The 23,661-nt window shown below is 35.1% G+C and overlaps 1 protein-coding gene across 3 annotated transcripts; it reads left to right on the top strand.

The window, feature by feature from the left end:
- The first annotated feature begins 624 nt into the window (after positions 1 to 624).
- On the top strand, positions 625 to 22,705 carry UBLCP1 (ubiquitin like domain containing CTD phosphatase 1). Of its 3 annotated transcripts, none has more exons than XM_072630869.1 (11): positions 625 to 710; positions 3,220 to 3,409; positions 4,248 to 4,339; positions 4,779 to 4,864; positions 4,946 to 5,061; positions 6,458 to 6,556; positions 8,159 to 8,196; positions 8,767 to 8,865; positions 15,708 to 15,824; positions 19,916 to 20,043; positions 21,540 to 22,705. In XM_072630869.1, the coding sequence occupies exons 2-11, from the start codon at positions 3,256 to 3,258 to the stop codon at positions 21,565 to 21,567; spliced, it is 957 nt and encodes a 318-aa protein (XP_072486970.1). In that variant the 5' UTR covers positions 625 to 710; positions 3,220 to 3,255; the 3' UTR covers positions 21,568 to 22,705. The 3 variants fall into 3 exon arrangements, with proteins under 3 accessions (XP_072486970.1, XP_072486972.1, XP_072486971.1); XM_072630871.1 differs by lacking the exon at positions 625 to 710 and adding an exon at positions 806 to 885; XM_072630870.1 differs by lacking the exon at positions 625 to 710 and adding an exon at positions 881 to 1,681.
- The last annotated feature ends 956 nt before the right edge of the window (positions 22,706 to 23,661 follow it).

The raw sequence follows: 23,661 nt of genomic DNA on the forward strand, positions 1-23,661 counted from the left end.
AAAAAGTCTCAGAGTAAAGAGGAGGATGAGGAGTCATTTCACAAGTCATGAGATCCTAGAGCTAGAGCTGAAGGAAACCTGAGAAACAATCTGGGCCAATCATCCATTTTTAAGATGAGGAAACTGAGGCTCAGAGATACGAAGAGACTAGCCCGAGTCACAGAGATAAATGCTGGAACGGGAATTCGACTCCAAGCCTTCGGACCCGAACGCTTCCTGCTTTCATGATCTCGTGACCCAGACCGTGGAGGGCGGGATCTCTCGGGACCGGGGACTTTGGAGACGCCGCTGGAGGCACAGCATCCGGAGCGCGCAGCGGGCAATGACAGTTACACGACCTGCCTGCCCTTCCCCCCGCCCAGCCTCTGACGTGCAGCATGCTCATGCGTAGTGCTGGCAAGACGCAGGCCACCGTCAGCGCCTCGGGGCCATCTACATCCGGGTCGCAGCGGCCCGAAGCTTTGACTTCCCTTCGAAGTAGCGGCTTCAAGCGTTAGCTATCCCCGGAGGTTGCCCGTTTTCCGCTGAGGACCACCACAGCGGCTCTCCATTCCCTCTACCTAGCTCTCCCTAGCCACCCCGACGTCTTCCCCGACTTCCGGTTCGGCGAGCAGTTCCGGTTCCTGTCCACCACTTCCGGGCGGCGCCGCCGGTTCCGGTGTGGCAAGTTGTTGCATCCGCCGCCGCTGCCACTCGGGACTCCGTTCCAGGTGAGGGGGCGGGACGCGCTGCGCTGCCCCGAAGCGAACTGACAGAAACCGGTGGAAACCTCTGTGGGAAGCCGATCGTTCCTCTTCCCTTCCCTGAGCTCCTGCGGGGCCGCGGGGCCTGCCGTGCGGGGATCCCGGCCGGAGGCCGAATCCGCTGCTGTCCCGCGGGCTCCCGGTGGGAATGAGAGAGATGGGAGGGGAGAGGACAGGAGCTGGGTGTTGGTGAAGCGGGCTGGAGGTGCTGGGCTAGCCCCCCTAGGCGTCCCCCCGCCCCAGGGCCCGTGGCAACCTCAGCACCCCCCTCTCAGATCACTTGTTTACCCATCCTTTTTAAAAGCCTCCTTTGCTGAAGTCCTGTCCTCCAGCTTCGTCTCAGTCCTCCACCTCCACGATCCTCCTTCCTCTGCCTCTCTCCCAACCCCCCTCGACCCTTCCATTCTATCCCTGGTAGCTCCCTCCGCCTTCCTGAGGTAGCTCTAGCCTTCAGCACTGGACGGAAGGCAGCGCCAATATGAAGGCGCTCTCGCTTCTCTCACCGTTTTCTGCTGTGCCAACTCAGTATGGCTAGAGCGAGAGCGAGAGAGAGGAGAGGGAGAGGGAGAGAGAGAGAGAGAGAGAGAGAGAGAGAGAGAGAGAGAGAGAGAGCGCGTGAGTGTGTGTCCGTGTCCGCCAAGCTCATTGCTTTGCAGAGGGCAGACGTTTCATAAATGTTTGTTCCATTGCATTCCCCTACTTCCTTCCTTTTCTGTGGTCTTTGACCTTCAACGTGTGGGTGCTAGCATGCCATTTATAGAACCATTACAAATTACTGTAGGTAGTAATGCTGTGAAAAGAGCGCTGGATAGGGAATCAAAGGATTCCCTCTCTGCTACACATATACCCTGGATGACTTGGGTCAGGTCGAATACTCTGCCTCAGCCTCGTTGTTCTCGTCTAGATTTTGAACGGGTTGTGCTAGGTGATCTCTTAAGGTATCTTCTAATTATAAATGCTAATAACTTTTTTTTTACAGTTATGCTAGTTTGATTTCTGATCTTTTGCTTATGATTCTTCATTTGTTTGATGTGTTAGTTTTTCCCTAAAAGTTTTTTAAATGAGTTTTTGTAACTATTGATGGAAAATATTTGTAGAGGGGAAGGTCAAAAGAAAAGCCTTATTGGAAACATGATTGTGTATATCTAATTATAAACATGCATTATTGCCTAGTTTTCTAATTTTCATTTGAACATGACATCTATTGGGCCTTCGAGCAGAAAAACATCATACAGTACAATCTTTTCATTAAGGGGTTAAGAAAAAAGGTAGTATTGTTACCTTCAGTATTGTTAGTTTGCCCACTTTCATTTGAAGATGTATACTATAAGGTCCTTGACAGCTGAAAGGGCTTCATACAGTTAAACCCTTCATTTTCCGGAGAGGGAACTTCTTGAAGACAGACAGGTTAAGTGATTTATGTGGTCACACAGCTAATTAATATTAGAGTTTAAATTATAAACCCAGCTCTTAGTATTGTGTGCTTTGTACTCTACAATTTTCCTTTGAGGATTATGAGATTTGGAGCTTGAAGGGATGCTAGAAATCATCAAGTCCCATCTTCTTCTGTTTTACAGATGAGAAAAGTGATACATAGAGGTTGTTCAAGAATTTGAAGTCATAGTCGTAGAGCATTAGGTTTGAATTTCAGCATCCATCTGTTGTTTATTGTCTATGAATATTTAAATATCTTTTATATTTATAAAGATGATAATTGTAATGCTTGTACTACCAAATATGGTATACTATCCTAGCGAATAGTACTTCCGCAATTGGCATTATGCTACAATTTGACTCCCTTCCTCAGAGGAAATTGATTTTATACCAAGTTGTAGGTTATCGTTTTTATGCTAAATAAACGGACCATTTCACTTTTATTCAGAGTGTTATTGGGGCTCATAATGTTGAGTAACTGAAATAGAATCTGGCATCTTTAATTATATTAACAGTGATTTTAAATTATTTAAAATGTATATTTAAACAGTTATATGAGATCTTATTACTAGAAGGTCATGTTGAAGATGCCTACAGGTAATTTTCATGTCAATACTAAGAGAGTTTGAAATTCAGAGTTTACTTTTACCCTGCCATTTGCTTGTAATAAATGGAGACAGGAGGAGGTAAGGAACTGTTTTTTGGAAAAATTCAATTAAATGTTTCATTAGTCAAATGAAAAGCGTTTAGAAATAGCTATATTTATTTTTTTTAAACCAGAATACCTTGACTTATGAAGAAAAATGAGTTTGTAAAAAATCTGTAAGTGCTGTATGTTAGCTATGATGATGATGATATATGGGAGTGGAGGGAGAGAAATGAATGATGCTACTGAATAACACAGTATTCTAAATAATAATTTTAAGTGATCACATTTTAAGAAACATTATATCACCAAAATTTAGAACACTTATTCAGATCTTAAAGTATTGTGTATATATGTGTATTCATTTTAATTTTTTGTCAATTCCTTCCTTTCTAGGTCTTTTGACAAACTGCTTGATCGCATGCTTCAGGGATGTCTCTTTCTCTCATAATCAAATGGGGTGGACAGGAATATTCAATAACCACACTTTCCGAAGAAGATACTGTGCTAGACCTCAAGCAGTCCCTCAAGACACTTACAGGAGTACTACCAGAACGCCAAAAGTTGCTTGGTCTCAAGGTTAAAGGTAAAAAACATTCTTTTTTTTTTTTTATAATAAATAATTGTGTAGTACTTTCCCACCCTTCTTCATTGAAGTATATATGTATTTTTTCTTAAATTTTACTGTAATATTTAAATATTATTTTTCTTTAGTACAGTATTTTTCTTCCACTTTGAATATGTATTTTAAGTGGAGATTTTTTTTGTGCTTTAAGTAGCACAAATAAGCCTGTAACATTTTAGCATATTTGATATATGGAAAGCTATATGAAAGAACAGTCACTAATGACAAGACTGCTTTTTATTCTCTTGAGAATTGCCAGTCCTTATTTTTATAATTATTTTTTCTTAGAGTTCAATTTCTTACACAGAAGCATTAGGTGAAACTGAATCCAGAGTATTTCTTGAAGTTTTGGGCCTTTTGTTCATCTCATGTAATCTTTTCTGCTTTTAAAGTGAGGATGGTGTTCTACTCACACCAGCTCTGTAAGGATCTTTCACAGCATTTATCTTTTGTAATAATAACTTTTGAAGAGTAAATTTTGTGTAGTTGAAGTGATGTTGATTTGGGGGAGGAATGGTATTGTTGTTCATTCTTCAGAAGAGTGTTTTCTTTATTTTGAATTAGTAAAGGATGAATTTATAAAGGTAGGGTATTTTGTGGGGCAAAGGGAAAATAATACTAAGATCAGCTGCTGCTTTTTAGGTTTTTAGTCACATGGCTATTACTTTGGACAGTAACATATTGTTTAGTTTCACCTGCTGTGAAATTGTACAGATTTTTATATTAGGGTTTGTGTCATGGAATAGTGAAGTTGGCTTTTGAACTTTAGTGAAAAAACAGTCATTTGCTTGTATTGTAGGCAAACCTGCAGAAAATGACGTTAAGCTTGGAGCTCTCAAACTGAAACCAAATACTAAAATCATGATGATGGGAACTCGAGAGGAGAGCTTGGTAAATGTTTACAAACCATTTGTTCCTTTGAAGATGTTACAATCTACCTTACACTGTTGTACCATAGTTATAATTGTGATAAGGTTGTCATAGTCTAGGAGTAAATTTTTAAAAGTCACATAATATTATAGGTAAGCTATTACCTCATAACAGAACATAAGTATGTATGGAGTTTTATATAGAGGTATATGTAGGTACTAAAGTAGCTGGAATGGGGATCACATTTAATATGCCAACCTTACAGTGAAATGTTATCCTTAGAAATCTGTCACACTATGTTTTGAGAGACATTCTCCCTTAAATTGCTTGCTGTTATTTGAACTTCATAATGTATAATTTTTAAAAATAAAAGATTATAGATAATTTTGATGTAATTTGTTAAAATAAAAATGACAAGGAGTATTAATATCAAGGCTATTCTCCTTTTCCATATTTATAGGAAGATGTCTTAGGCCCACCACCTGACAATGATGATGTTGTCAATGACTTTGATATTGAAGAGGAAGTAGTTGAAGTAGAAAATAGGTGAGTACTTAGTACTTTCAGAGAAAATTGGATTTAAATGAAAATTGAAAAATTCAACTGTGTTTTTACTTTTTGCATTAGGGAAGAAAACCTGCTAAAAATTTCTCGAAGAGTTAAAGATTACAAAGTGGAAATTTTGAATCCTCCTAGGGAAGGGAAAAAACTTTTGGTTCTAGATGTTGATTATACGTTGTTTGGTAAGTTGGCTAATAAGAATTTTTCCATTTTGGGGGAGTGACTTTTAAATTCATTTTTGACTTTATATCCCTATCTTTTTATTTCTTAATTATGCTCAAGAAGGTTTCTTGATTTTAGAATTTGTCATGTTGATTTGGAAATTAACAACTTAAAAAAAAATTGTACTATGTAACATTGCCAAATGAATGTGTACAGTTTATGATAGAAGACTAGACATATTGCCATCCTGTTTATTAGAAATATATTTGTAATTAGTAAATTAATGCTTACTCAAAATTGAAACCACTTTATCAATGAATTAACCTGGTTTTTTTTTTTTTTAAAGGAGGGGAGCTGGGTTTGGTTTGTACTGAGAATTGATGGAAGTAATCCAAATATATTTTTCAAAATAATTAAATTTAATTGTATATTTACACCCTCTTTTTCCTTCCCATTTGACTTCAAACACTGACATACAAATGTGTCTCTGTTCTTACTGACTTGACAGAATGTAGATCAAAGAGCAATTTTACTAAAGGGGCAGTATTCTTTTAGAATTTATGAAACTAGCATCAAACCCTTATCTTTAGACTCCAAGGGAATAATTCCATCACCAAAGAAGGAATTTCTTCACTAACAAATATTTTATACAGTCTGTATTAACTTGGATCCATGCTTTTGTTTTCTGTTGTTTACAAATGTTTCAGTCATATTTATTTTCAATAAACTTCATTTCAGCAGACACTGAGCATCCACTATTTACAATACATTTTATTAAATCCTGGAAGTAAAAGAGAAACCCAAATAACTTAAGATCTGGCTATTGCCTCCAAAGAGATTTTCATTTAGTAGGAAAAATAAAACATGAATACAAATAACTATTATGCAGAATGGAGCATATTATATGTATAAAAGAGGTAAAGATGAAGTCCTGTGAGAATTAAGGGGAAAAAGAGATCTCTTCTAACCAGGGAGCTAAACGAAGGCTTCATGCAAGAAGCAGTAGTAGAACTGCATTTTGAAAAATGGTTGGAATTTCAATAGTGGGTATGGAGGAAAAAAGAGGGAAGAAGAAGAGCATTCTAGGCCTGTGATACATTGTGATTAGCACAGTGCGGAGAGGCAAGATATGTTCATTGACAAACAAGTAGTCCAGTTTGGCCAGCATATAGATTGTACTAAGGGGAATAGTATGAGATAAGACTACAAAGGTAGTTTGGGGGCCAGATTGTAAATGGCCTTGATTTCCATTTTGAACTGGAATTTATTTGGGTTTTGGGAACAGTGCAAAAGGAAAATTTTGCAGTAGTGTCCAAGATGAATTAAAAGGTGGGATAAATTAGACAGATTGATGATTGTATGGCAATAATCTTAAATTAATAATCGTCTCACTAATTTTCTTGATTTTCTTTTTAGATCACAGGTCCTGTGCAGAGACTGGGGTAGAATTAATGCGGCCATATCTTCATGAATTCTTAACATCTGCGTATGAAGATTATGACATAGTTATTTGGTGTAAGCTACATTTTTCACTTAAAGATTTCCTTGCATGTCATTTAGCCTTCCTGAATGCTAATTCTTAAGCCCATAAATTGGTATAAACCTAAAGAAGGAAGCCTCCTTTGGACTTATGTAAGAGTAGGAGAATTAAGTCAGGTTGAATGCAAGACTTTTTTTTTTTAACTTTCTCATATGGCACACTGGTGTTTTGTGGGGTTAGAATGGTTAAATCAGGACCATTTTCTTTATTGTTCTTCCAGTCTTTTAAAATGATGACATGTTTTAAGGGGAAAAAATGTTATTCTCCACAGAACATGGTGTTAGATTAGTGTTTTGATATTTTTTTTATTAGGGATTATCATAAAAATATGGAATTAAAAAAATATAGTAGTATTCTGGCAGCATATTTGTCAACGTTACCATTATTCCCATTGCAGTGGTAACAGCCCTTAGAAGTTTAGCATTTGTGTTAAATTTTTCTATTGATCTTAAATATTCTGATTGTTTTCAATCATGTATGTAAAGTAATTCTTTTACCACTTTTGAACTTTCCCCAAACCTTTAATTCAATGGTCTCTTTTGTAACATCTTAGTAATGGTTACATGTTCCTTCCATAAACATTTACTTTGTATCTTCCATGGACAGAGTACTATACTAGTTTCCTGAGGATATACAAAAATTAAATAAGACACTGTCCTGTCTCTCATAGAGATTATTCTCTAGTGGTGATCTGTATGGCTTGTTCCACTGTTCTTTGGACCAGAGGAGCTCATCTCTTATGATTTACCTTTGGCCTACTCATGAACCACTTGTCTAAATAGTTGGAAAATGGGCACATTGTATATATGTATTTTGTTAATTTTGGTGTCATCAACAAAGGCTGTCAGGCTCAACAAGTGTTAATGTGTGTCAACCCAGAAAGAGGATTGATAATAGTTGAGTAGTAATCAGTTGCTAACACATTTAGTAGGGCACTCATAATTGTTATAATACATCCAGGAATTCTCTTTGGTAGCATTTGCACAAGTGAGATAGAGCCCTGTGTACCCCAAAATGTGCAAGTATGTGACTTGGGAGTTATAATGTAATGGTACCATTTCTTAAAGGGAATTTTCAATCTGACTTATAAGTGTTCTTCATTTGTAATTATTTTGAGCAAAGGATTGTATATGTTATAGATAATAGGGGCATAGATTTAGAGCTGGGAAAGATTTCAGTGGTTCTATAATGTAAAGAGCTGGAAGACGATCTGAGACTGAATCTTGCCTCTCCTATGTGTGACCTTAGGCAAGTCATTTAACGTCTCTGGACATCAGTTTATTTGTCTGTAAAATGAGGGGATTGAGTTAGATAAACTGAAATTCATTCCAGCTCTAAGTCTATCATATACTCTGCACAGTGGTACAAAATTTTCTTTCTTGAAGATATACCAAAAACAATTGATGGACTTTTTATGGTTGTAGAGATTGACAGTAATGCTATCAAGGCACTAATGGATATCTAACATGATTGCTTGGAGCATTTTTCAGAGGAAAGCTGTTTACACAAGAGAAATAAGATTTTACTATTACATAATATAAATTTTTCATATTGTATTGTTTTCTTTTGTATTTTAGCTGCTACAAATATGAAGTGGATTGAAGCTAAGATGAAGGTAAATGTTAGAAAACAAATTTTATGATTTCCAAAATTTCAGTAGTTACTGAAAATAATCAAAAATGTATGATTTTAAGTATCGTTACAATGTAACCAATAAGATAAAAAGTAACACTATGGTTCTAGAAGAAGAGATGTTATTATAGTTTATTTGATTTTGACATTTGTTACTTTTCAACACAGAATTGTTTATACATAGTATCTATTTTGTCTCTTAAAATGCCAATTTGAGTCTTTTTCATTTATTATGATTGTAATGATTGAAAAAGAATGATACTGCAGACAAATAGGAACTTATATGTTTCTCGTTTTTTTTTAGTTCAATTTTGTCTACTTTTCACTGATCTTTTTAACTTCGTTGGGTAAGGTTTGTCAGCTCAGCAAAATGTTAATTATATGGGTAGAAAACTGGAGATGCAGGAAATGACAGTTGGAATCTCCCTTTAATTGAACCAATGTTCCTACGTACTGATACTGTAGGAAAAAAAAGCAAGCCAGGCACTGGAGAACAACAGCAAAGTCTTTCTGGAACAATTGTCACTTCAGTAACAGGTATTTTTGTTTATAGGAGCTGGGAGTAAGTACAAATACTAACTATAAGATCACCTTCATGTTGGACAGTGCTGCTATGATTACAGTGCATACCCCAAGAAGAGGCCTAATAGATGTAAGAAGTGTTTTCATTTGAAAATCTGCTTACCTTTTGTTATATTGCTTGTGTTCCCACAAAATAGTAAAAGAATTAGACGAAGGCCTATGGTATATTGAGTACATCATCTTTGCAGGACTTAGAGAAACCGAAGAATTGAACGGAATAAGAAGGTATGGACGGTATAATAGGCCAGGCCTGACTTAGGCCATTCTGGTGCTTCAGATTTGTAATTAAAGCAGAATGGGATACTCATTGAGCATCCTATAGTTATCAGAAAGAGGCTTACTTAACCATATCAAAGGAGAGATATGCAGAGCCTGTATAATAATGACATAATATCGATTGATTGATTTGGGTGCGGCTTCCTTGGCTTTGTATTGTCTATGATAGTCTGATAGAAGACTGAAGGAGGAGAATGCTTTGGCTTTTGGAGTCAGGAGACCATAAGTTTGAGTTATCATCTGCTGTAAATAGTCTTTACTCCTTTGAATGAGTCAGATTTAAGGATTGTCTCGATGCCTTTTAAGAAAAAACCTAGTCTAGCCTGTGTCAGAGAGAACCTTATGAAAAGTTAAATCATCTTTTGTGACAGGACCCTAGGAATATTGTTTCTACAATAGATGAATTTTGATATCAGTTGATAAAAGGAATGCCCACACAATATAATTTGACGTATATGATGATTTTTATTTATATTTTTTGGGTTCATAAAGAGTTAAACTGATTGTAACAGTAAGCACCTCAACATGCACAGGGGGCCCTGCTATCACAGGTTCTTAGATCTGCATTCGTAAAAGGAAAGCAACTTTCAAGGGTTAACAATCACTTTAATCAAGCACAGGTATCATTGCTTTAATCAAGTACACATGTCATTCAGTTAGTTCAGGGAGTCAGCACCCTGAATTTCAAAGAAAATACAGAGAAATCAAAAGATCAACAGACATGGTTTCCTCTGTCTGAATTCAACAGACAGTTGGACTCCAACTGTCTGACCATTGTTACCAGAGTGGGAAGCATGACATCTGGGTTCTCAAAGCTGGGGGGCTCCTTAGCACTTCCCAGATTCCTCATCTGGCACTCAAACTTTTTGGCAACAACTAAGCCCCAAAGTAAAACCTCAGCTAAGAGTATTTATACCTTTTTTATAGCCAGAGGACATTACAGCCCTTTGACTCAGTGCCTCATTAGGAAAAACAAAAGGTACTTGGGACCCTCTTACAAAACAACTCCCCTAATCAAGCTTCCCACAATGGGCAGGAAAGATCTTTAATCACATTAAAATAGTTAACAATACAAATATATACACTGTTTCTAGTTAAAGAAACTCTTATTTCTGTACTTTACTCCTTGTAAAGACTCTTGGGGCCAGATTCAATCATAGGTACTTGATTATACTAAACCAAAAAACAGCAAAAGATCCCATTTTGATTGCCATCACACTAATGTACCATAGAAAGAGCTTATAAATTTATGCAGATGGACAACAAAGTGGCAAATGAGTTGATTTGGGCCAGTATAAGGAAATGCAGTTGTGGAGGACACACACACACACTCACTCTCTCTCTCTCTCTCTCTCTCTCTCTCTCTCTCTGTCTCTCTCTGTCTCTCTCTGTCTCTCTCTGTCTTTCTCAGCTAGCCAACACAGCTAGCTAGCTAACTAGAGAGATAGATAGTTAGATATGCATCTATCTACATAGCACACTAAACTGACAGCCTCATAGAACAAAGAACCCGCAGTCCTTTGTGTGTGTGTGTATGCCACCACAATCAAAAAAAGGTAACAAAATATTAGATATTAAAATAAATGAAGGAAAGTAATAAAAACAAAAATGAAAAAAATTTCCCTTCCTCTGTATAGAATTGTGATTCATTGAAATCTAAAATTTACATGTGTAGTTTTGGTTGTTGCCATCAAAAAAGACATAATGAAATAAAAAGTCCAGAGAAGAGCAGCTAAAAAGATAGACGTTAGGGAGCAGCCATGTGTGGATAGATTAAAATGATTAAGAATCTTATTACTGTGTACTAAGCACTGAGGATATAAAGAAAGGCAAAAAAATATAATCCCTACCCTTAAGGATTGCAGATGGGTGAGACAACATGCAAATAATTGTATACGTATAAGTTCTATGTAGATCTCTATCTCTGTCTAGTGGAAGTAGAAGGTCATATCAGAGGGAAGGCATCAGAAGGAAAGGCATCTTGTATAATTTAGGATTAGATCTGAAGAGAGTTGAGAAGGCCAAGAGGCAGAGATTAGGAGAAAGAACATAGCCAGCACCAGGAAAGAACCACTGTAAGGCATAGAGACTGGAGATGGGATGCCATGATTGAGGAACTACATGTAGACCAGTATAGCTGAAATAGAGAGTATAATGGATGAGGACACGTGTGTGTGTGTGTGTGTGTGTGTGTGTGTGTGTGTGTGTGTGTGTGTGTGTGTGTGTGTGTGTTTGTCCTTCGTTGCCAAAGAAGACCATGCCATCAAAGAAATAATGACATGACTTGCACTTGACTTTGTTTTGAGTGAGGGAGGGCTGTGCAAGGTCACGAGCCTCACTTCTCCTCCAGAGCCATCTGAATCCAGTGATCAGATATTCATCAGGATGACTGGAGATGACCCAGGATGAGGCAATTGGGGTTAAGTGACTTGCCCAAGGTCACACAGCTAGTGAGTGTCAAGTGTCTGAGGTGAGATTTACCATTGAAATCTCAGCAATTTAAGTCTATGAAAAATGAAAGTGAAACTATATATAGTAGAAAAGTGTGTATATCCATATATTTATATTTATCTATAGATAGAGATATTTCACTTTGTGTTGGCAAGGACTCCAACTTACATAGGGGGCCCTGCTATTACAGGTTCTTAGTTCTGCATTTCTGAAGGAAAGCAACTTTTAAGGAGTCAACAATCACTTTAATCAAGCACATGTATCATTCACTTAGTTCAGGGGAAAAAGTCAGTACCCTAAACTTCAGAGAAAATACAGAGAAATAAAGATCAACAGACAGGTCTTCCAGCTGCCTGACCGTAAGCAATACATACATCACAGATCAACAGACAGATCCAACTGTCTGACCATTACATACATACATAGTTACCAGAGAGAAGCACCAACATTTGAGTTTTCAAAGCCAGAGGGCTGCTTAGCAGCTTCTCAGAGTCTCATCTATCACACAAACCTTCTTTCAAAAACTAAGCCCCAAAGTAAAACCTCACCTCAGAGTATATATACATTTTTCCGAGCCAGAGGGCATCATAAGCCTTGAGAATCAGTGCCTCCTTCAAAAATTAACAAAAGGTGCAGGCCTCACCTAGTCAAACTTCCCTTTATGGGCAGGCCTATTAATGAGTGGGGAAGATCTTTAACTCTGATTAACATAGCACACTTATACCAAGATGCATTTTTATATTCGGAAAGACTTTGACAAAATGAGGAAAGGCTACTAAGAGAAGCTGAGATATACATGACCTAAATCTGTGGTTTGTATCCTCTCATGGCATATCCCTTATGTATTTTGTTAGCAAAAGACTACAGATCTAGTATTGTCCCAATGTGATATTCCCTATATGTTTCTCTTTAAATATTTATTTTGTATTTTTTTTTAATCCACCAAACTTTAATTTAGATGTAGATACAGAATTAGTAAGAAGGAAAGTTGTCAACAACAGTTTTCTTTGCAGTGAATAGAGAGTAAAATTGAATAGTAGGCTTTTCCAGAAAGAATAGTAAGTGAGATTCTGTCAGGGAACTTTGATTTCAGGATTCTGTCCACCATACTACACTGCCACCAATGAGTGTACAGTAGTAATGGTTAAGTGGTTTCCCTTAGTAAATAAATGATTCTCCAAAAATTGTAAACTATTATTAACCATTCTAAATATTATTAGCCATTTAAATACAAATCATTAATAATAAGAAAAATATAGATCAAAAGAACTCTGAAGTTTCAGCTCACATCCAGAGAATTGACAAAGAAGGAATAAGTAGATAGACATATCAAAATCCCATTGGTAGAACTATGAATTGGTCAAATCTTTAGGGAAAGGAATGTGAAATTATGCTAAGAAAGTAATTATGTCCTTTGTCCCAGAGATCTTGCTGCTAGGCACATGCCCCAAGGAGGCAAAGACAGAAGGATTTCATATACAGCAAAATATTCATTGAAACACTTTTTATGGTAGCAAAGAATTGGAAACACAATTGGTACTCATTAATTGGGGAATCGTTAAATGAATTGTGATTTATGAGTTGAATGAAATGTTACTGTGAAAAATTCAGAGGAGAATGGGAAGATATATAAACTGATATAAAAAATGAAGGAAGCAGAACCTTGAGAACAAAATACACAAATGATTATGTAATTACATTAACCAAGTTTGACCTTGAGGATGCAGTGATAAAATGCACTTATCTTCCATCCTTGCAGAGACAGAAATCTATGGATGTGGAGCATTGCATATGTTGTCAGACGTGGTTAATGTGTTAGTTTTGTTGAGATGCATTTTGCTCCTCTTTTATTCTTGGGTACAAGGATTAAGTTCTTAGGGAGAGACAGGGAGAAGCATAGTTTTCAAAGTGAAGGTGACATAAATATAAGAGATGTCAATAAAATTTTTAAAAGTGTAGTGGATGGGTGACGTAAATCAGAAGCACAGAAGAAACTACCTTTCAGATAAGAGAAGAGTTCATGAACAAACAAGGGATGGACAGGTTCATAGGAGGTAAAATGGACAATTTTGGTAACATAAAATTAAAAATTTTTCTACAAGCAAAAATAACTCAGCTAAATTTTGGCTATAAACAAGATATTGGGGAAAAATTTTTGCAGTAGATTTCTCTGTCTCAGTTCTAAGCTATATAGGAAACTGATTCAAATTTATAAGACTGAAAGCCATTTCCCAGTTGATAAATGATCAGATGACATGAATAAGTGGTTTTCAGAAGAACAAATCCAAGTCATCAATAATTATATGAAAAAAATTCTCTAATTCACATTTAGAGAAATGTAAATATAAAAAGCTCTGAGGTATCACCTTAATACACCTGAGGTACATCCATCAGTTTGGCTAAGTTGACAAAAGAGGAGAATGACAAGCTGGAGTATCTGTGGGGATAACAGGTACATTAATGTACTATCAGTAGAGCTGTGAACTGGTCCAGCCATTCTGGAAGGCAATTTGGAACTATGTCCCCCAGAGCTATTAAACTATGCATACTTTTTGGCCTAGCAGTATCACTATTAGGCCAAAGAGATTTTTTTTTCCAATATTTTATTAATTAACTTATTTTTAGTTTTCAACATTCACTTCCACAAAATTTTGAGTTCCAAATTTTCTTCCCATCTCTCCCCTTCCCCACCCCAAGATACCGTCCATTCTGATTATCCCCTCCCCCTAATCTGCCCTCCTTTCTATCACTCTCCCCCCTTATTTTCTTCCCTTCTATTTTTCTATAGGGAAGATAGATTTTTATACCCCATTACCTGTATATCTTATTTCTCAGTTGCATGTAAAAACAATTTTTAGCATTTGTTTTTAAAACTTTGAGTTCCACATTCTCTCCCTTCCTCCCTCATCAAAGAAATTTTTAAAAAAGAGTAAAAAGATATGCAAAAATGTTTATGGCAACTCATTTGTGGTAGTAAAAAATTGGAAACTGAGGGAATGCCCATCAACTTGGGGGATGGTTGAACAAATTATAGTATATGAATGTGATGGAATACTATTGTATTATAAAAAGTGATGAAGGATATGGTTTCAGAGAAATCTGGGAAGACTTGTCTGAACTAATGCGAAATGAAGAGAGCAGAACTGGAAGACCAGTATTATTGGAAAGTCAAGCAACTTCGAAAGACATACATGTTATAGTCAACATCCCATATAGTAACATCCCATAGCTCCCAGAAGAAGGAATCATGTTAGTCATGTCCAGGTAGAGAGGAGTTAGACTCATAGTACAGACTGAGGCGTATTTTTTGGAGGGACATGGCTAAGGTTGGAATTTGTTTTGCTTGACTATACAAGTTAGCAGAGTTTTTATTTTTCTTATTTTCTCAGTTGGAGTGGAAGGGACAGAATTAGGAGCTAAAAATAAAATAAAACTGAATTAAAAAGTATAATGAGTTTAAAACAGGAAACTTAGAATTTAAAAAGTTTTTGAAACTGGTTATGTTTATTAAGAAGTAGTTGTCATCATTAAATCTATCATCTGTCAGGAAGGGGTTCCTTTTTTTTAAATCCAATATCACTACCAAATTAAAGACAAAATAATGATTTTTTATAGTACAAAATTTTGAAATTGTGAAAACACACTAGAAAAATTAGGATCTAAAATTTTCCTCACTATGATACTTTTGGATATTTTAATCAAAATTCTGTGATTTTGTATGTCAGATGAAGAAGAGAAAATATCCAAAAGTATAGGCCCATGTATATCACAGGCCACTTGAGTGTATTTCTACTTGGTATACATTTTAGAGACCACAAATGGCTTTTTTATTTATCAGAAGGTTGACTCAATTTGATGGTAGAAGATTTTCATTTTCTTATTTCTGAGAGACTATTTTGGTTTTAATTTTGTTTGGACATCAGTGAACTATTCAGAGGTTGATTTTGTATTTTCTTACTTTGAGGAAAATGCCTAAGCCTCATAGTTTTTTATTATAGAATTTGGAAGTTACCCAAAACAGAGACTCCATTTTTTCAGTTACTATTATATGTTACCAGAGAAAATGAACCCAACTGCCATTTGGCATTGCAAGTTGTCTTAGTTAGTTCTCATTTCTTTTTAAGTGGGAGAATTTTTGTTTAAGACCTTGAGGTCATATGTAAACAGAATTTTCTTTTTATCAAGGTAAAACCTCTTGGCGTTATATGGGGAAAATTTTCAGAGTTTTACAGCAAAAAAAATACCATTATGTTTGATGATATTGGAAGAAATTTTCTTATGAACCCACAGAACGGATTAAAGGTAATCAGTAATTCATTGTTATTTTATGTCACCTATAAAAAATGCCAGTAAATGAAATTTGAAGGAACAATTGTTTGGAACTGTTCTTAAGACCACAGGCCAAAAGAAGGTTAAATTGTTTAGAAAAATTCATCAAACTGAATAGTTCTCCTCTGTCTTACTGTTTCTTTAAACTCTATAAAATCTGTATGTCAGATTAAAATAGCATTTGAGCACTTGAATATTCACAGTTTAATTTTATCATATGAGACGTTTATAGCAAAATATGTAAGGTAGTTAAAAATACCTTATTACTTCATGCACTCTGTATGTTTGAGTCATGTCTCCTTGATTAACCTATTCATCCACTTTTTTTTTAATTACTGTGAAAGCAGTCTGACCACAGAACAACAAATACCAAGTGGCATTTGACTCTCATCAAAAGTAAAATCATCAGTTTATTTATTAGCATAAAATAGAAATATTGGCAATAAAATTTTTAGTTCTTCTGTTTTTCTTAGCAACAATAAAAATAGATTGTTAATTTAAAAAAAAAGCCTAAGGCAAGCAAAATTTTGATGCATAAATTGACATTGGATAAGGATGCTAGTTATTGAATGAATGGGACAGAACTGAAATTTAGGCTTGGAAAAGAATGTACTTGAAGATAGTGTAATGCATATTTGGTAGTGATGGCTTTACCTCTTTAAGTAAATAATATATAATGCTTAGGGGAAAATGCCCTTCAGGAATTTGAAGGTCAACATGTATTTGGAAGTATAAGTGTTTGTTTTTTCCCACAAGATTTTATCTTAATAGAAGAGCAGTAATTATGGATTTTTGCTTGTATGGACAGGAGTGTTAACTAATGACTGTCAAAAGCATGACCTTTGAGAAAAAAGAATCCACTCTATTGGATGAAAAGTGGTTAACCTAGTATCTGCTTGAAAATATTTAGGAAGTTGAGGACCTATTATCTCATGCCACTTTTAGATGATAGCAATTATTAGGAAAATTTTCCTTAAGTCAGCCCTATTTGTTTCTTTGTGATTTCCACTTCACTGTTCCTAATTCTACTCTCTTGGGCCAACGAGAACAAGCCCTGTGAATATTTAAAAATAGTATCATGTCTTGATGTCTTGTTTAGGTTAAAAAGCCTTAGTTTTTTCAACCAGTTTGCCTGGATTTGAGGCCCTTCACCATTCTAATTTCCCTTCTTGAATGTTCATCAAGTGTTCAGTGCTCTTTCCAAAATGTGTTACCCAGACTGGAACACAGTACTTTAGATGTGGCCTGATCAGGGCAGACTACAGGAGACTACATCTCCTTGTTCCTGGACAATTTGCCTTTCTGAATGAATCCCAAAGGTCATGAGCTTTTTTTAGCTGCCATATCATTGTTGACTTGTATTCAGCTTGCAGTTCAATGAAACAAGTTACTCTTGTCTAGTTATGCCTTTCCCATATTGTACTTGGGAAATCCATTTGATCTTGTGGTATCTGGCCTGTTATTATAGTTTGTCAAAATACTTTTTGACCTTGATTTTGTCATCCATTGTGCTAGTGATTTCACCTAGCTTTGTGAATCTGTAAATTTGATGAATATGGTCTCTATGCTTTTATTCATGTTATTAATACAAATGCTAAATATAGCACAGGGTGAGGCACATATCTTGGTGCACTTCTTTAGAGACCTTCCAAGTTGACATTGGTCCATACCTGCTCTTAAGGTCTAGCCATTCATCCAGTTTCAACTGCATTAAGTACAACCATCTAGGGTACACCTTTCCCACAAAAATATTAGGAAAGACTTTAGCACATCCTTTGCTAAAACATAGATAAGCTTTATCTACAGCATCCCTCTGATCTAGCAGTTTAAAAACATGGTAAAAGAAGGAAATAAGATTAATTTAGTATGTATGACCTATTGATAAAATCATCCTGGTTTTATGTACAAATACTGCTTCCTTTTTTGATTTTTTTTATTGTGACCCTAACAGTTATCCACAAATTCAGGTACTCAGGCAAGCAAAGAATAAAAAAAGAAAATTGTATATGAAACTGAATTTCTTTTGCGTATACTGCATCATTTTCTAAAACGTCTCTTTAGTAGCATTTTGCTAGGAATCAGGCTCCATGGCCTGTAGTTTGGATATCAAATTCCTATCTTCTTTTTCACCTTTAATTCTATAGTACTTGTCACATTCTTCATGATATTGGCACATCAGTCACATTCAGTAGTCATTTCAGTACTCACGAATGTGGTTTGGGTTAAGTGACTGGAGTAAGTAGCTAGGTATTCTCTTATTATCTCTCTCTTTATCTTGAGTATTGATTCCCTATTGACCATTTTTGTTCTATTCCTTCTAGGTCACATTACTCCTTTTTGCACTCATATATGTTCCAGCCAGGTTGAACGACCAACTGCTCTCTAATCTGGTTCCACCATTTCCTATCTCTGTGTATTTACAGAGGACATTCTCCATGCCTAGAATATACGCCTTCCCTCTGCCTGTTATAACTCTTCCTTTGATATGCAGCTACCTCGAAATCTTCCCTGTTATTTCAGTTTAGAGCATTTGTTTCCTCAGGTTGTCTTAGGATACTTTGCTAGATCTTTCCTTTGTACCCATCCCACTCTACGTTGCATTGAAGTTTTTTGTATATATGTCATACCTGTTATAGTAGACTATAAACTCTTTTAGAGCACAATTTTCATGTTTTCTCTCTGACTCTTTAGTGTCTTCCATAGGACCTTATACACATGGTTGTTGAGTTTTTCAGTTGTCTGACTCTGTGACCCTGTAGACCACAGCATGCCAGTACTATCCATGGAATTTTCTTTGTAAAGATACTTTGTCATTTCCTTCTCTAGTGGATTAGGTAAACAGGCTAAGGAACTTGCCCAGAATCACAGGCCAGGTCTGGTGCTATATCTCCTGAGCCATCTAGCAACCTCTACCTTATACATAGTAGGCACTTAAGAAATGTTTGTTGAAGTGTGGTAGAGTTGTGCTGGGCAGCCACTTAGTTCACCTAACCCTTCCTCTTCATTTATTGGTAGGTAGTACACAGTTCTTGTTTGTACTTGTTACTAGTGGCCACAGAATGAGAGAAGTGATTGAACAAAGACTATTTGAGGTCATTGCCATCCTTATTTCTGAATGGTAATCTTTATAATTTAGAGGTGACTTTGTTTCCTTAATTTTGTCAAAATAAGGGCAGATCAAAGTAAGATTTTTTTTTTTAAAGTCACTTCATAAATGTTTGAGCAATGTGTGTGATATGTTGAATGAAATATTTTGGCTCTCAAAGTAATGTTTCGTGGCATAACATAATTCTTGGACTTTTTTGAAGGCTGACATTCTTAATGCTTTGCTCTTAATCTGCAAAATATGTCCATGAACCCCTAGTTGAACAGAAGATAGTAGTAATAGTTACATATAGTTGGTTTTGCTGAAACAGAACAGGAGAGGTCGTTAGTTCTTTAGTTTACTGAAACGAAATTGAATCTAGTTTGAAGTTGACATCCTATGGCTTCATTACTTTGTCCCAGCCCCTATCCTTATAGCTCTGAAAGAATACTTATGAACAGATTTTTTTCATTTTTTTTATTATTAAACTCATTTCATTCTAGCCTGACATTCAGGTAAAAGATGAGAAATAATGAGGTTAGATTGTATTCTGGCTAATTTTATCTGAATGAAATGATCTGTATTTAAGTAGTATAAGATTTAGTTGAGAGCCACTTGAATATTAGAAGGGGAAATATAGAGCATAGAATTGCTGTACATAGTAGCATCTTGGGGGATACAAAAGTTAGAAGAAAGTTAGAATTGTATTTTCAATCCCTGAAATTGATGTTTTAAGGTGAAGGAGGTGGCACAATGTTGTTAGATTCTGAAGTTTTCAGTTTACTCTTTGATTGTCAGTTTAATGATCTGAGACTATTCATGTAGAAATGTTGCTGTTAGTGTTCAGAGGACTCAGTAATTTTTATAAAATTAATTATTAAATAGTTGACCATTAAAGAAAAAAAAGAAAAAATACTTACTATTACTATAGATTTCCTTATCTCAGTGTAACGCATTGAATGATCTTTTTTCCTCATAGATAAGGCCTTTTATGAAAGCTCATCTAAATAGAGATAAAGATAAAGAACTTTTAAAGTTAACCCAATACCTCAAGGAAATAGCAAAACTAGATGACTTTTTGGAACTGAATCACAAACATTGGGAACGGTAAGCACTAAATTTCCATTTTCCTCATTAATACCAGCATGTTTATAGAATTAACTTGGAATCTCAAATATGCTTGACACTATAACTTCATTTTTATTTGTAATGGGTCATTTAAAAAATGTTTTACAATTTAGAAACCAAAGAGAATTCTATCTTCCTTATCTCAGAAATTTCACTTTTTTCAGAAACTGTCTTCTAAACATTTTGATGCTCTAGAAGTACATGCTTTAAAAACCTTTTATAGAATTTAGGAAAATAGCCTGTCATGAATTTCTGTTTAGAAGAATGGGAAAGAGCACTTTGTTGTCTGTTCTTTATTGCAAAGATTTTCTGAGGTAGGTACTGTTTGGTATCTAGTTCAAATCCCCCACTGAACTGGGTTTAACACATAGTCTTATATCTTGTAAGTAGCTCTATGACTTTGGGCAAACCACTTAGCACAACTTGATGGAAGAACAATTTTACTGGATCTGGGAAGTTGTGAAGATAAAATAGAGCATTTAAAAACACATCAAAAGTTAAAACTCCAGAGAAATTCAAGGAGTTATTTATGTCTTGCAAGTAATTGAATTCCTACTGGAATTAAATCTTTAAAGTTTAGTATTTTAATAGCGTAAGTATTTAACAATACTTAATGTTATTTTTGTTTCAGGAACAGAAAAATAAAATGTTGTTCATTTAATAATATTATATATTTAAAATGCTTTACAGTTTATAAAACTTCATATATATGTACATAATATAAACATACACATACGCATATAAAGTTTTATTTTATTTTTACAAGTATGCTGAAGGATGTGTAGAATAGCTGTGATTATTGTGATTATCTCCATTTTTCCTACAAAGAAAACTGAGTCTTAGAGAGATTAGCTGACATTATGTAGTTAGTGGCGGAGCATGAATTACAAATCAATTTTTTTTTTTGTTCCCAGGCTGGCCCTCTTACTACTCACTGTAGTATGCCATTTATAATTAGAAAATGTGAAAAAGATTTGGAAGCATATATGGTAGTCTAATGTAATTTCACTATGGCAATAGGGAGGAAAAAACTTTGTCTCTATTATCTAGATATCTTTCCCCATTTCATATTCATGATCAAGATCTTTTGGCTTATTTTATGTGATGATTGTCATCTACAGTAAGGTTTTTAAAAACACTTCTTCACTTAGGGATTGTGAGCTCATTCTAAAAAAATATTTGATAATTATATTTGAATATAATTGGTTTCTTTGGTAATCTTATGGATTTTACTTTATGCGTTTAAAAGCTTTATTCTGAAAAGGAGTCCATCAAGTACCGCTGCAGTAGATCAACGTTTATTTCTGCTTTAGCAGGCAAATCCTCATTAGTTTTAAGCATTACTTTAATGTCATACTTTTTTTTTTCTTTGAGGAAATAAATGCTAAAATTTGGTTTTAGGGATTATATTTGTATTGTTTTAATAATCTTGGTGTGAGATAGCTTTTAAATCTTGATAATTTCATTTCTTGCAGGTATCTCTCAAAGAAGCAAGGGCAGTAGTTCTAAGATGCTTGCATTTAACCGAAGATAATTGAGATCTATGGACCTTTCCTTGCTTTTTGCTAGATATTATGATGATAGTGCTGGACACTGAAGCAAACACCAGACTGACTGACTGCTTATACTTGGTCTTCCAGTTTTTTTTAATTTTATTTTGTATTTTTTTGAAGATCACAGCAATAAGCTAAAAAGAAAAAAAAATTCCAGTTTCTTTTTCTTATATATACTTCAATGTTACTATTTAAAAATAATACCTACTTCTGCACTGCTACCAAGGTATTATTTGTAAATGTTTTGTTTTGTTTTTCCCCACAAAAATGGAGGAAAATATATTTACCAATTTTCCTAATGAAATCATTCAGTATCTTTGGAAACAACTTCAGCCTTTAGGTTTTTGGTTCATGAAATCTCCAAAGACTAAAACATGTCTTGAAACTGGAAAGCAAGATTTTATTTTATATTTTTAAGACCAAAAAATTTGTGCCAGGAGCCAATTTTGGTGTCCTATTTTATATTACCAAGGTTCTCCATCTTTCTGTCTTAGACACAGTTTTCCTTCCTTGTTCCAATATTTAGATTTCTAAATACAAACTATCTCAGTTTGGTTTGTATTTGTGTGTCAGTGTTTCTTTGTGTAAGAGTGGAAAGCACCAGCCCTAAGGCAAATGTGCTGTATTGGGAAGAGGTGGATTCCTGGAAAATAATTACTGACAAACAAAATTTGAAGGGAAAAAAGTCCAGCTGCATTTGATGGCTGAGTAGAAGCATTTCTGCCTAAAATCCATTGTCATAAGCAGTTTAAAAGCACTAAATTTCAAATAGGACGTCACAGATTCATCCCTAGTAAAGCATGAACAAAAGCCCTTGTTCTGTTCTAGTTAAACCTTGTCCAAGTGCAAACACTATGTCTCAATTGAAATACCTAGCCATACAGTTTTCAAAAAGTCATTTACTTGCGATGCTTAAGCCTGCACTATAGAAGTGTGATGTGACTGCTGTTTTGCGTTATTGACAGTGTTACATTATACAGTTCTTGTATTTGAAAGAAGTCCAAGCCTTTCAAATAAACATGGTATATATTGTTCTTAAGGGACTATAGCAGTGGTGTAAATAATAAATACCTTTTCTTAAAACATTGGATATTTGTTTTACGTAGTCTTGTGTGTTTTGCCTTTTTTGCCACATTATACAGAAACATTAACATCAGGTCATGACCTCTTGAAAAACAATTAAATTTTTGTGATTTAAAAAGTGTATCAGTATCTTTTTGCATGTAGAATAATGTAGAACAGGCTGTAGTTGCTAAATGAAATGCATTGAAGCCTTTCATTTTATTAGAGGTTAAATATTTTGAGGACTTTATTTTTAAACTGAGAAGCTATCATGTGCCTTTACTTAGAGATTAAAATATTGTCAGAAGATAATTTAAGATCTTAAACTTCATTTAAACTAAAGATAAAGGTGGTTTTTTTTTGTTTTTTTTTTACCCCCTGAATTTTCCTCTTGGTATACATTCACTTACAGAAGACATTATCATCATTCTAATCTTCATTACTGATTGAAATGACTTATTATCTTTAAAAACTAATTATTTTAAAGAATTAAATTGCAAACATCTGGGGTTTATAAGTTATTTCGAATGGAATAATTCAGAATGATAACTCAAGAAAATTTGATAAAAGAATCTAAACTTTCTTTTCTGCCATTAGGTGGTGCCAAAGCCCCAGTTAATTAGCCACTATGCCTAATTAAACAGCAGAGGGAGACTAGCATAACAAATTTTAGAATATGTTCAGAAGGTTTACTTGGAAATGCATTTGAGGAAAATACATAGAATATTGACGTAAGAAAGTACAGTTTCAAAATTGGTATATACTATTTTTCTTCAGAGTTGACTGCCAAATAACATCAGCTACTTGGAGATTCAGAAAATTTTAACCAAAATGTTAAGAGAAAACGGTGGTCTAGTTGATTGACTATAATGACAAGGCAGTTACTACTTTAAATATTAAAGATATATGCCTTCCAATTTTCACCTAGTTAAAATATAATTAAATATATATTATTAAGATTACTGGATATGATTTAATCCTG

This window comes from Notamacropus eugenii, chromosome 1, assembly GCF_028372415.1.
Source record: "Notamacropus eugenii isolate mMacEug1 chromosome 1, mMacEug1.pri_v2, whole genome shotgun sequence".
NCBI lineage: Eukaryota > Metazoa > Chordata > Mammalia > Diprotodontia > Macropodidae > Notamacropus > Notamacropus eugenii.